The sequence below is a fragment of the Fusarium musae genome, chromosome 7, assembly GCF_019915245.1.
Source record: "Fusarium musae strain F31 chromosome 7, whole genome shotgun sequence".
NCBI classification, from domain to species: Eukaryota; Fungi; Ascomycota; class Sordariomycetes; order Hypocreales; family Nectriaceae; genus Fusarium; species Fusarium musae.
The window spans coordinates 1,063,532-1,077,607 of NC_058393.1; the positions used below are offsets into that span (position 1 = coordinate 1,063,532).

The 14,076-nt window shown below is 49.1% G+C and overlaps 5 protein-coding genes across 5 annotated transcripts; 4 read left to right on the forward strand and 1 right to left on the reverse strand.

Moving 5' to 3' along the window:
* Positions 1-1,811: 1,811 nt before the first annotated feature.
* J7337_009523 (uncharacterized protein) lies at positions 1,812-2,942 on the reverse strand (the record flags this gene model as incomplete). The annotated part of the gene is made up of 1 exon (XM_044827118.1): positions 1,812-2,942. One exon carries the CDS (start codon positions 2,940-2,942, stop codon positions 1,812-1,814), a length of 1,131 nt encoding a protein of 376 aa, XP_044677712.1.
* Positions 2,943-4,054: 1,112 nt separating this feature from the next.
* Positions 4,055-5,316, forward strand: J7337_009524 (uncharacterized protein; the record flags this gene model as incomplete). The annotated part of the gene is made up of 3 exons (XM_044827119.1): positions 4,055-4,130; positions 4,185-4,443; positions 4,494-5,316. The coding sequence occupies 3 exons, from the start codon at positions 4,055-4,057 to the stop codon at positions 5,314-5,316; spliced, it is 1,158 nt and encodes a 385-aa protein (XP_044677713.1).
* Positions 5,317-6,684: 1,368 nt separating this feature from the next.
* Positions 6,685-8,907, forward strand: J7337_009525 (uncharacterized protein; the record flags this gene model as incomplete). The annotated part of the gene is made up of 4 exons (XM_044827120.1): positions 6,685-6,863; positions 6,922-7,581; positions 7,631-7,818; positions 7,871-8,907. The coding sequence occupies 4 exons, from the start codon at positions 6,685-6,687 to the stop codon at positions 8,905-8,907; spliced, it is 2,064 nt and encodes a 687-aa protein (XP_044677714.1).
* Positions 8,908-9,715: 808 nt separating this feature from the next.
* Positions 9,716-10,283, forward strand: J7337_009526 (uncharacterized protein; the record flags this gene model as incomplete). The annotated part of the gene is made up of 3 exons (XM_044827121.1): positions 9,716-9,802; positions 9,859-9,889; positions 9,943-10,283. The coding sequence occupies 3 exons, from the start codon at positions 9,716-9,718 to the stop codon at positions 10,281-10,283; spliced, it is 459 nt and encodes a 152-aa protein (XP_044677715.1).
* Positions 10,284-11,075: 792 nt separating this feature from the next.
* Positions 11,076-13,860, forward strand: J7337_009527 (uncharacterized protein; the record flags this gene model as incomplete). Its single annotated transcript, XM_044827122.1, has 2 exons — positions 11,076-13,686; positions 13,739-13,860. 2 exons carry the CDS (start codon positions 11,076-11,078, stop codon positions 13,858-13,860), a joined length of 2,733 nt encoding a protein of 910 aa, XP_044677716.1.
* Positions 13,861-14,076: the final 216 nt, after the last annotated feature.

Sequence of the window (14,076 nt, forward strand, 5' to 3'; positions counted from 1 at the left end):
GCTGCAGTTGACAAGCGCCGCACGCCAGTTTTGCAGTGGCTCATCGCCCTGTCAATCCCGCCTCGCATCACGCAGCGCATCGCGTTCCCGCCCGCACCCACACCCCGGCCGAGCGAACGAACTGGTGAGGATCTGAGGTGCAGCAGGGAAGGATATCGTGGGTGCCTCTGACTGGGTGTTGTCGTTTTCTTGAACGGCCAGGTGCTTCCGATGAACGGGTCCCTTTCCTAGATGGTCGCTTCCATGTTTCCAAGCCTTGTAGGTGTGAGTTATTTCCGAGGCCAGGGCAGGAAAGAAAACTTAGGACCTTGATCCTAGATGACAAAAGGACTTAGGTAAATTAGCATAAGCTTAGGATACCTTTTGTTGAGTTTAATGTGTTATCCTATATCAATGTCTGATGTTTTCTTGTTCCCCGAGGCGAGGGGGCGTCTATTCCTTGAAAGTGTTCTGTTTCTAAGTCGGGGTAATCCATCGTGCTACAGCTCGCTGCTCGAGAGATCGTCGTTGATAGGTGAGGAGGCAAGGACAGCCTATAATTACGAATAGAACAAATAGCAGAAAATCCTGGCCAGGAGTAAGTCTGGGCGATATTCAGCTTTGATACTTTCAAGGGGATGAGCGATTGCGATGAGGTCATGTTGCGCACTCGGACAGCCCTCGGGAGCTCCGATCAGACGGGGACGGCGGTGAACGGAGGCGGAGCGGAGGGCTCTATCGGTACGGGGGTGGAGACGGAGTGGTGAGATAATTCGACAAACAGCGCAACTGAGCGTCCTGTGAAATATCTGTGAGATTCAATAGACAGAAGTGCGAAGTGTATTGACATATGGTACGAATGAAGTTGGAATAGAAATAAGAAAAAGAAAAAAAAAAAGATCGTGTGGGAAAGGGTCGAAATTATTACTTCCTCGTACGGAAATGAAATGGAATTCGAGATCTGGAAAAGGTGGACTCGGGCTCCTAATTGGAGCGCCGTCAACGACTGTGAGCGAATCGAACATCTTGCGCTAGACAATGGCTTTTCTGCAAATGGACATCCCTCACACGGCTCAAGTTCCGAATGACTTTTGAACCCCTGATATGACCGACTCTAGGATGCTTATTGGGAGCTGACACTGAGGCTATCGTGACTGGACCACCTGGTAGTCCAAGAGCTGAGGAGCTGCGGAGAAAGCGACGCTACGTGACGAGGATCCGCTAGCGATTGGATCGCGATGTGACTCGATCATCGCTTAGACGAGAGCTGACCTCAGAGACTGAAGGTTGATGACTTGATGTTGCTGATCGAGAGTTGTGATGGTGGAGAGAAGTTGCCTAAGGGTGGATTCTCGATAATGAATGGATGCCTGACTTGGGTTACCGTTAGCTGGCCAAGTCCAGTAAAATGGGCTACCTTAGGTCTAGGGAGGAAGAAGGTTGTTGCCGTCACAGGTCCGCCGTTTTCGGCACATTCCTTCCTTCCTCCCCCTTGAATAGTATGAATGTGATTCCTTCCCCTCAGAGGCGGATCTTAAATTGATCAAGACACACTCCAAATCGAACTCATGATGATAAAGAACAATATCTAACAGTGCCTTGTCAACAGTAAAGGATTCATGTGCACGAATGCCAAAGACAATTGCGAGGATTCCGTACCGAGGCGCAGTTACTCCAAAGTTGAGGCTTGGGAGTTGTTGGAGGCTGAAACACTTCTTTATTGAAGGGATATCTCGATTCTCATAACTAATAAATCCAGAAATCATGAACCAAACCGGACCAAACCACGCCTAAAACACATTTCTCATAATCATCCGCTACAAATGATAAGTTCATGGGTAGTCGCTAAACCCCGCTGTCTTGCCACTTCGATCCAGCATATATCGAAACCTCTCCCGATCCTGAAGCAGACATGTTGGAAGGTCGGCATTATTGTCTATTCGAGTGAATGTATTCTCCTTACGTCCCCATAGGTCAACACCTTCACGTATCGCACTTGCGATACGATCTCGATCGCGGAAGGATTCGTGGTTCATCCACGCATGCGAGAAACTGGCCATCTTGTTCAGAAATTGGCCTATTGTCGAAAAGCACGAGCTGCAGTGCCAACCGGCATTGGCCAATGTTCCCTTTTCCAAGTCCCTGAGAAGAGGAATTCCTGCATCTCCAGTTCTCAAATTTCCAGGAAGGATGGTATTACGCATGCCTTGGTAATAGGTTGCCTGTGGGAATGGCCACTCGGGCCCATCATGCAGAAACTGGAAGGAATAATAATAAAACTTGGACGAAAGGGTCAGGCGACGAGGGAAGTTGCATGTTCGAAGTACCAGCATCGTTGCAGGGCGCAGAATCTCGTCAACATCGGCAACCAGAATGACATCGCCTTGAGTTGGGGTTAGCTCGCCAGTGAGCTTTGGGAACACTTGGTCGAACATGGCGTTGCGCTGTAAGTCTTCTCGATCCCAGTGGCGCAAGGGCTTGAAGTCTTTCGGATACTCGAGCTGATGGTATATCATCTTGTCATGGTAAGGCTCAAAACGTTTCCAGTTGTCACGGATGACAAGGTCCTTGGGGCCACCCTGGAAGGTGAGTGGCGCCTCAACGACAACAAAATAATCGACATAATTATAAAGGGTCTTTAATCGAATCTCGAGAAAGTCCAGTTCTGTATTGACCATGAAGAGATCGTAAATCTTGCGGCGACCGTTTGGCGCATCGGGATGAGGGTTGAAGACTGTGTAACCATGTGAGGCGCATAACGAGCGAGCGGCATCTGAGGCGTAATATTCGTGATGCGACCTTGAAAAGTTAAGTCGGGGAAGCGAGAGAGAAACGCTGATGTCTGTATCAGTGATGCGATGAATACGTGAACGATCAAAGAACGGTTGCTTAGATAGAAGCACGACCACGCAGACGAGGGGTATCAACGAGAGGAACACACGATAAGGCACGCGAGAAGCCATAATGAGAAATATCGCACATCAAGAGAAATGAGAGAATAAGAAAGTCAGAAGAACGTTAGTGCAACAGGGCTGCTATTACATGGCAGCAGTGACATGTGTCTAATAACACAAGGTCGCATGAGGGAGCAATAAATCGGTAATCACGGCATCTTGTCCCTAGAAGGATTCGAGAATTAGCCCGCTAATACGTTGATCTTGGACTAACTAAGGCACGCCCTGAGCCTCAGGATTAAAGGGATGGTCAGGCCGTTTTACAGAGTACACGAGTTTGTTCCAATACGATGTACGCAGGGCGTTGCTTCATTGGCCAAAATGTCTGTTCCTGTCAGACTATGAAGCCAGCAATTTAACAAGCGTCGGCAGCTGAAGACACTGATAAGCACTGACATGTAATATTAAACAAGTGTTTGATAATGATATTCTCGAAATCTCTCAGGGCTGATAACGGGCTGACGCAATTCCATACGTAGGCACTTTTCGATGTCCCACGTGAAGATAATCGTAGCTCGTATCCATAGCATAGCATTGAGACCCGCCCGCTATTACTCTCATCCCAATGACGATCAAACAATGCAAAAGACACTAATAACTAATTGCCGATGGCCTCATTACAAAGCACCTATAAGCAGAGCTAGAGGCTTTGTAAAGAAGATTCTGTTTATTGTATACACGTGGAACGGAAATAAGCACCGTTTGATAATGGTAGACCCCTGAAGTTGGTTAGTTTTGTGAGTGAGAGTGGGAGGGAAGACTCCATTAATAGATGTCGATATCGATATCGCTTCCGGAGCCGAGACGGGAGCGGCATCGGCTCTTTCAAGTTTCAACGGGGCCAAGACTCGCTCCGTGTTCCCCTCATTATTATCGACACGTTTTTTGTGGAGGTTGTACCCCGTTCTACGCCCTATAACGACTTGACTCTATTGTTCCGTTCTGCGGAGATTGAGAGCCTCTCGAGTCTAATTCGCTCTTCTATCATGATGATGAGTCGTTCTTCTCGACTTATCGTATCCTCGGCAGTTCGCAACTTGTCAAAAAATCCTCTCCGGCCTCTATCTATATCACGCCCAATTGTTTCTTCGCAAAGGACTTTTACCTCTTCGTCTGTCAAAATGGGAGACGCTATCTCCGAGAAACCTCATAATGCCTGGCTCGGTGCCAAAGGACCTGCAGCTCTTGACCTCCGCAGTATGTAGTTTACACACAATTCGAGATGTCAAAGTCTAACATTGGTTGGTACAGGCGATGTGGTGACAACCCCAACGCCAGCTATGTTGGAAGCTGTCAAGTCATGCTCCCTGCTTGACGATGTTTTCCAGGAGGACCCTGCTACAAATGGCCTTGAGGCCTATGTTGCGGAACGCACCGGAAAGGAAGCCGGCCTTTTCGTCCTCTCAGGAACAATGGGAAACCAGCTCGCTCTTCGCTCTCTTCTCACCCAACCTCCTTATTCAGTTCTGTGCGATTACCGAGCTCACATTTTCACCGCTGAAGCAGGCGGGTAAGTACTAGCAAGTTAGTACTAAGTTCGGTGGATTGACGATTTGGTAGCACTTCAAACCTCACAGGGGCTCAGATTCAGACTGTCATTCCTAAAAATGGCAGATACATGACGCTTGAAGAGATCCAGGAGAACGTGACTCTGGATGATGATGTTCACGGCTGCCCTACACGTGTCATCAGTTTGGAGAACACTCTTCACGGCATGGTCATGCCTCTCAGCGAAGTCAAGCGAATTTCTGAGTTCGCTAGAGAGCACGGCATCAAGTTACACTTGGACGGCGCCCGACTATGGGAGGCAGTTGTCTCTGGAGCAGGTTCTCTGACCGAATACTGCTCTTACTTTGACACCATCAGTCTATGCCTGTCCAAGGGTCTTGGTGCCCCAGCAGGAAGTGTCATTGTTGGGCCTAAAGCCACCCTGAAGCACGCCCGCTGGGTCCGCAAGTCCATCGGTGGCGGTCTACGACAATCTGGTGTTCTCACATCTGCAGGACGCATCGCCATCGAGCAGACTTTTGGACAATCGCCCAACGGCCAAGATGGGCCTCTCAAGGCGTCTCACGAGATGGCACGCAAGGTCGACGATCTCTGGACGAGCATGGGTGGCACAATTGACGAGCCGACGGAGACCAACATGGTGTGGTTGAACCTCAAGGCGACAGGATGCAGTACGAAGCGGTTCATTGAGATTGGCGCAGAAGCTGGGCTCAAGTTCATGTCTAGCCGGTTGGTGACGCACTACCAGGTCGCGCAGAATGAGGAGGAGGTTCTGAGACGGTTGAAGATTGTGTTTGAAAAGGTTCTAGGTGAGGGAGGAGATTCCAGTGCCCAACAAAATATTGGAAAGGGCAGTGTATATGTGCCTCAATAGATGAAAGGATAGAGTAGCATTCAATCTAGAGCTTGCTCTTTCGGTCCTACTCGTTACACATGTTAATGAACTACTGTGAGACGTTTCAGCTATCGAAAGATTTTTATAGTAGACTTGTCCATATAAGGCTGCTCTTTAGAGATATCTTCACAGTTAAGGTTAGATGTTGAACCGGCAGTTCTTGGTGTTAGTCACTAACGGTATTGTCTCGGTCAATCTCATATGATCAGAGCCAGGGCCAGGATGATGATCGACGACCTTGCACAAACTATACTGACATCTCAGAACTATTCAGGCAGGTGTCAAGATATTTGACGGAATTGCCGAGACTGAAGCTGACGATTCACTGCATCACCAGCCTCAACAAGCATGGGGGAATTAGTCATGAAAATGAGCATCTGTCGGTCCTATTACACCGAGAATCAGTACTCGAGTTTTACCGTTTGCTAGATCTTCTTCTCAACGGGCGAGCCAAGAACGCCGCTGACACTTCTCTTAGGCTATGCACCTGGTCAAGTCTGTTCAATTCCGCGCCCTGCGGGAACGTTTATTCTCAACGCTTCAGACTTGGAGACTTGGGACTTGGGACTTGAGACTTGGGATTTCTTGACGTCACTGGCCAATCGGTCAAATAAAGCTGCAAGCAGCGTGTAAATGATGCCGAAGCTAAGAGGGGAGAGTGCGGGGAATAAGAGCAGAAACAAGGATTAGATGCAGACGTTTCTCCACGTTTGGTTTGTTTATTTTCTGTGGCGTCTGGGGGTGTTGAAGACATCACGTCACATAGAACATGACTGATTTGTATTCAATTACTAGAGACTCATAATAGAAGCAATAGTTTATTAGAAAACAGTTCAATTGAACAGAATATTAGTGAGTAGAGGCTCTGGTTAGGTCATTCATCTCGGTATCATGATGTAAACTTGGATTTAAGCCCCTTGGCAAAACAAACGCTAACTTTACCTTACCATGAACCTTGAACTGCACAAGCTCGTAGTGGAGGGTGTCAAGTAGAAGGAAAAATGTGGAAAATTGGATAATGATCGTCAAGCTGAGCTTCTTTCTTTGCTTTAGCAACCCCCGGCTCCCATCTTCCATTCCCTTCTTGGCTGACAGCCTAAATGTTCCTGTTGGCAACTAAACAAACCCATGACAGGTTCAAATCCTGTTCATGTTCACTAAATATCATGTCATGATTCTTCTTGGCTTTGCCGAGTCACAAGTTTTGTGACTTTATGCAACTCTAACTGTATATATAAATATGCTCTCTCTCATCCCCTCTCCTCCTTTTTGAATACCGCCCTGCTTCTTCACTACTCAATTGGCACTTCTCAGTAGCTTTCATTATCTTGGAGGAAGTAATACGTGATGCCGTCTCCACGACATATCGCTGCGGCTTTGGCTGCGTCAGCGACAACCGTTTCTGCTCTATACGTGAACGGCACAGTCGTTGCACCTTGCGACTCACCAATTTACTGCCATGGAGAGATTCTCGAGCAAGTTGAGCTTGCCCAACCCTTCAGTGACTCCAAGACCTTTGTTGATATGTAAGTAATCACCCAATCATCACTATCAGACCCATCACATATACTGATTCATCTCAAGGCCAGCTATTCGTCCTCTGAGTGAGATCCAGGATGCTTTCGACAAGTTGGATAAGCCGCTACGTAACAATTCGGCTCTCACGGAGTTTCTCAGTGAATACTTTGACGATGCTGGTGGTGAGCTCGAGGAAGTCCCCGAAGATGAGCTCGAGACAGATCCCAAGTTCCTCGACAAGATCAACAACACTGCCATCAAGGAATTCACACAAAAGGTCATCGATATTTGGCCTGATCTGACTCGTCGCTACGACCAAGACTCCAAGAACTGCAGCGATTGCCCCAACAGTTTCATCCCTGTCAACCGATCCTTTGTCGTTGCTGGTGGTCGTTTCCGCGAGCCTTATTACTGGGACTCGTACTGGATCATCGAGGGTCTTCTCCGAACTGGCGGCTCTTTCATCAACATTGCAAAGAACACCATCGAGAACTTCCTTGATTTTATCGAGGAGTACGGCTTCGTCCCCAATGGCGCTCGTATCTACTACCTCAACCGATCTCAGCCTCCTCTGCTGTCTCAGATGATCAAGGCTTATATCGAGCACACCAACGACACTGATATTCTTGAGCGTGCTCTGCCTTTGCTTGTGCAGGAGCACGAGTTCTTCATGACCAACCGTTCGGTTCCGGTCTACATTAACAATGAGACTTACTACCTCAACACGTATGACTATCGTCCCTATTGCATTGGTTTCCACTAACATGCTCAATAGATATAATGTTTCCAACACTCGACCACGACCCGAGTCGTACCGCGAAGATTATGTCACTGCAAACAACGAGTCTTACTACTCGCCATCTGGTGAGGTTTACAGCGGCGGCGAAGAACTCAACTTCAAGACAAAGGAGGCTCTATACGGAAATCTCGCTAGTGGTGCAGAGAGTGGTCTCGACTATTCAGGTACGTTCACAAACTCATTCAAAATCGAATCTCATGTCTAAAAATCGCACAGTTAAGTGGGTGGCCAGACCCGATGATGCTATTCGCGACAACTACTTCCCTCTCCGATATCTCAACACCAGAAACATCATCCCCGTCGATCTCAACTCGATCTTGTACGGAAACGAGATGGCCATTGCCGAGTTCTATGAGCAGACAGGCAACAGTAGTGCCAGCCGTCAATGGCGTGAAGTTGCTGCCAACCGCAGCTTTGCCATGCACGCTTTCATGTGGAACGAGACTCACTGGAGTTACTTCGACTACAACTTGACTTCCAAGGCACAGTCGATCTTTTACCCAACCGACAACAGTACTGCTGAAATTGACAAGGAGAACGCTCCCAAGGGCAAGCAGGTCTTCTTCAGCCCTACCCAGTTCTACCCCTTCTGGCTGGGTGCTGCCCCCGACTATCTCAAGAACAACCCATATGCTGTCCTCAATGCTTACAAGCGTGTCTCGTACTACCTTGATACCCGTCAGGGTGGTATTCCTGCCAGTAATGTCGAGTCGGGACAGCAGTGGGATCAGCCCAATGTCTGGCCTCCGCTGATGCACATCCTCATGTCAGGACTTGAAAAGGTCCCTGCGACATTCGGCATCATGGATCCTTCTTTCATCGAGGTCCGTAGACTGGCTCTCCGTCTCGCACAGCGATACCTGGACTCAACATTCTGCACTTGGCGTGCAACCGGAGGAACAACTTCAGACTTGCCCCGAATCCAGTCAGCGGCAGAGGGGGCTGATGGCATCATGTTTGAGAAGTACGCTGATAACGCTACCAACGTTGCAGGAGGCGGTGGTGAGTACGAGGTCGTTGAGGGCTTCGGCTGGACCAACGGTGTTCTGATCTGGGCTGTTGATGAGTTTGGCAACAGACTGAAGCAGCCTCAGTGTAACTTCACCGGGGATTCTTCTAATGAGCGCCGCGATACCGACAGTGCTGTCATGCTGCATGCCCGCGATGCTGCTCGTGTTAAGAAGTTTGGCAACAGAAAGAGGGCCGCTGAGAAGGCTGCCCACAAGAGGTCGAGCCGTCTGTTTCGCTTCTAAGATCTGATGGTTATTAATGATTGCATGAATGAGTAGTATATATTATTTTAGTGTTACTATACTTGATAGCGTCTATAATTGTATAGCATATCCAGAAGTTTGTGTATTTGACATATAATTGTGACGGGCTCCTCCGAAGTCACGGCCCCACTCCCGGCATACCGCCAGCACCGCCATCGTATTGACTGTAAACTCAATATGGCATTATCAAGCCGAAAAAGCAAGTATGAAAGCCTTATGAGGCAGGACGCCATCACGTGTCCATAAGCTGAACAGCACAGCCACCAAGCGTGGATTGAACGAGGCGATGAGGCCGACCACTAAGAACTCGATGCAAGCTGTAGGGCCAGCGAATGAGATACCGAGAACTACAGCCCAAGTCATTAACTGGATAGATACGATGAATACGAGAATTGAGTGTGGGGTGATTGGCGTTTAGATCGGCATCACCACATCGGCTGGGCGTTATTTGGCTTTGAGCCTTGGACGTACTTAGCTGGGGATTGAGGTGATTATCCCTCAGGATCCGAGAAGGCACGTCTGCCCGGGGGCGGGCTAATTGGATAAGTGAGGTACCTACCTAGCCAGTATTGATATCAGACGTGTCTCCTCGGATTCCAAGAGATGGCACTACCTAAGGTATAAAGATGGAGCTGGTTCCTTGATCGTGTGTGAAGGATTCTTACATGACAACCTACATCAAAAAAGATCGTATCCCCAATTGCCTACCCTACCTTATCTTCTACTGAACTGCACTTTTCCAACTTACTATTATCTACACTTACACGATTTGGAACACAACGTCAAGATGGTTGGTTTTGGATCAGCAAAGGACCAGAAGAAGAATCATGAGGAGGTCGCAGATATCCCCGCGCACTTGTCCGACTTGCACTGCGTGAGTATTCATTCTCTCATATCTCTGCTGAAGGTAGTCTTGCTTACACACTTTAGTTCACCGAGACAGACAACTGTATAACCACAAGTCAGTCATTTTCCCCAATTCCAATCCTGCCAACTCCGACTAACACATCCCAGCAATGATGGACCTCCCCGGCTACCGCATCACCAAAGTCCTCGGCGCAGTCTACGGCATCACAGTGCGCTCACGCAACATCGCCGCAGGAATCGGCATGGTTATTAAGAGCATGGCAGGCGGCGAACTGACCTGGTTCACTTCGATGCTGTACTCTTGCCGCAACGACTCCATCAGCCGGGTTGTGCAAGAAACGAAGAGGAGAGGCGGAAATGCCATCATTTGTCTGCGCTTCGAGACTGGGGATTTGGGAGGCTTTGCACAGGCGAGTGCGTATGGGACTGCTTGTGTGGTTGAGAAGATTGAGGGCGCCAACGTTGAGGCGCCTCAGTTGACGCATTAACTCAAAGAGATTGCGAGGATACCCTTTATAATTTGCTTCAGTAGCCGCATCACTGTTCTTCTCCTACCCCTCCTTCTTGTCCTTCGATAGCATTTCTTTTTATTAATCAATTTGAATCATCTTTTTACTAAATGAATGCTTGCTTGCCCATGAGCCCAATTGCGATTATAATACCCCAGATTTATTGCCCAGCCGCATGAGGAGTGGGTCGCATCCGGGGTTCGGAGGCCGGGGATGGATGATGCTGCATGCGTCGGACCTCACATCCTATCGAAGCAGTTGAGACATGATGCAGAGTGGCATTCAATATCATATAATTTGGAGAGTAAATGTATGAGGACAGATTGATCCAGACAAACCCTCGATCTGAAACGAAACTAACTGATCGCCAGCTTATGTCATCAGAAGCTTTGCCCGATGCGACAAGTCGGCACGAGCACGAGCGCGAGCTTAGACGGAGCATTAGTATCGGCATTAGCATCTTAGCATAGCCCATCATCCATCCATCTCCTCGCTCGCTCGCTCGCGTTAGTTAGTCTCTATTGACAACCGAATACAGATCCAATTGACGCCTCGTTTCTTTCTTTTCTTTCATCCGCTTCCATTTGCCGACTCATTTGTTTGCCTCATACTAGCCTATCGTTCGTTATTCATTTCAATCTCCGACGCTCGCTTCCGCGCGCACCGCAACATGCGCCAGCACCAATAAACTTGACTCACGTACCACAGACACCACCAACAACCAACTCGATATACATCGGAGGACACCCTCCTCTAATAATAGCTTCAAATATGGCCCCGTTAAGCCCTGCCAGCGACCGTCGATACTCGGACGACTCCATCTCCTCGGCTTCGACGACAAGTCTTGTGTTCGATAGGATACAAGAGAAGACAATGATGGACGCTTCCAGAGATAACACCGATCCTCAAGCCCTCGAGGACGATGATCCCCTCAAGGAAGAGGACGACCTAGAGACGGGTCCTTTCCTCGGTCCTGGGGCTTCCCTTCATCGTGAGCCCATGGATAGAGGATTGCGACGCATTCTCATAATTGTCGGCTCTGTCTTTGTCGCAGCTTGGCTCATTGGTCTCGGCACGTTCCTCTACTTCGGTTCATATCATCACGAGAGCGATACCGAGCACGATCCTGATGCTGCGACTCGGGGCTCAGGAAAGGCCGTCACAATGGATCAGCTCTTTAGTGGCTTCTGGCAGGCCAAGTCACACAGCATCAGCTGGATTGGCGGTCCTGATGGAGAGGATGGTTTACTGCTTGAGGTTGGAGCGAGCGAGAAGCCATACATCGTTGTCGAGGATATTCGCAGCGATAAGGAGGCTAGATCGCCCATTGATACAGAAGTTAAAGCCTCCAAGTCACGAACATTGATGAAGGATAACTTCTTTGTTTACGAAGGAAACCAATACTCTCCCGAATGGAACGAGCCCAGCCCCGATCTGAAAAAGGTCCTCCTCGGTGTCGAAAAGAAGAAGAACTGGCGTCACTCTTTCAGCGCAATCTACTTCATTCTCGATGTCGAGACTCAAGAAGCTGAACCGCTCGTCCCTGGCAACCCTGATGCTCGAATCCAGCTCGCTACATGGAGTCCCAAGAGCGACGCAGTGTCATACACTCAAGACAACAACTTGTATATCCGAAAGTTGGACGATAAGAAGAACGTTGTCAAGATCACCAGGGATGGCGGTCCAGAGTACTTCTACGGTATTCCCGACTGGGTCTACGAGGAAGAAGTCTTTGGTGGCCGCAGCGCTACATGGTGGTCTGACGATGGCGAGTACTTGGCCTTCCTTCGCACAAACGAGACGGGTGTTCCCGAGTTTCCAGTCCAGTTCTTCATCAAGCGACCCAGTGGCACAGATCCTGAAGAGGGCGAAGAGGCGTATCCCGAGGTTGAGCAGATCAAGTATCCCAAGGCTGGCGCGCACAACCCAGTTGTTGACCTGCTCTTCTACGACGTGTCGAAGAAGGATGTCTTCTCTGTTGATATCGATGGGCAATTTGCCGACGATGACCGCATCATCAACAATCTTCTATGGGCCGGTGGCAAGGCTCTCGTCAAGGAGACTAACCGTGTCAGCGATATTCTCAAGGTCGTCCTGATCGACGTTGGTTCTCGCAAGGGCAAGACTGTCAACACTATTGACGTCGATAAGATTGACGGTGGCTGGTTCGAGATCTCCCACAAGACAGCTTATATCCCTGCCGATCCTGAGAATGGTCGTGATCACGATGGATATGTTGACTCTTATCTGCACGAGGGCTATGATCATCTAGCTTACTTCACTCCTCTCGATAACCCTGAGCCCATCATGCTTACCAGGGGAAAATGGGAAATCGATGATGCCCCCTCGGCAATCGATCTGGCAAATAATCTGGTCTACTTCATCGCCGCCAAGGAGTCATCTATCCAGCGCCATGTCTACTCTGTCAAACTTGACGGTACCTCTCTTGAAGCTCTAACTGACCCTGAGACTGAGGCTTACTACGATGCTTCCTTTTCAAAGGGTGCTGGCTTCGTCCTCCTGTCATACCGCGGACCCAAGGTTCCCAGCCAAAAGGTCATTTCCACACCTTCGAGTGTCTTTACCTACGAGCGTATCGTCGAGGATAACTCCGAGCTAGCCGAGCGTGCCCGTCGCCACGAGCTTCCTGTTATGCAATATGGCACCCTCGATCTTGGTGATGGCGTTGAGGTCAACTACGTTGAAAGGCGTCCCCCTCACTTCGATCCTAAGAAGGAATACCCTGTTCTCTTCCAGCAATACTCTGGCCCAGGCTCTCAGTCTGTTACCAAGAGATTCTCAGTCGACTTTCAATCCTACGTTGCCTCGGCCCTTGGCTACCTAGTTGTCACTGTTGACCCTCGAGGCACAGGTTTCCTTGGCCGCAAGCACCGTGTAGTAGTCCGCTCTCAACTCGGTGTTCTGGAGTCACAAGATCACATCGCCGCTGCAAAGTCATTCGCTTCCCGTCCCTACGTCGATGCGGATCGCCTGGCCATCTGGGGCTGGTCCTATGGCGGCTTCACCACCCTCAAGACTCTTGAGCAAGACGCCGGACGCACTTTCAGCTATGGCATGGCTGTCGCCCCTGTCACTGACTGGCGCTTCTACGACAGTATCTACACCGAACGTTACATGCGTACACCACAAGAGAACGCTGACGGTTACGACTTGTCCATGATCGCCAATGCCACGGCTCTCGGCAGCAACAAGCGTTTCCTTCTTATGCACGGTGTTGCCGATGACAATGTCCACTTCCAGAACTCGCTCACGCTTCTTGATGAGCTTGATCTTGCGGGTGTAGAGAACTATGATGTTCACGTTTTCCCGGATAGCGACCACAGTATTTTCTTCCATAACGGAAACCGCATCGTATACGACAGTAAGTTACACTTTTTTTGATGTAGTAAACTTGGTCTGACAATGGGTTCTAGAACTTCGTAACTGGCTCATCAACGCCTTTAATGGCGAATGGCTCAAGATCTCCGACCCAAAGCCTCACAAGGATAGCGTCGAGAAGGAGAAGCGTGAGAGTGACGCAGTGTCTTTGGTTTAGAATGGCATTTTGTAACAGTGTCTTGATTGCATTATGGCAGATTCATAGTATCATCATGGCGTGTCACAGCGTTGCATTAAAGAGACAGCATAACAAAAACAAATCAATGTACTATCATACAACATACAGCAGTCCGACAGAATACATGCGTCTGACTGCGAAATTTACTATCAGAACTTCGTCCTCCAGTCTACCACAAAAGCCCGTAAGAGGTCA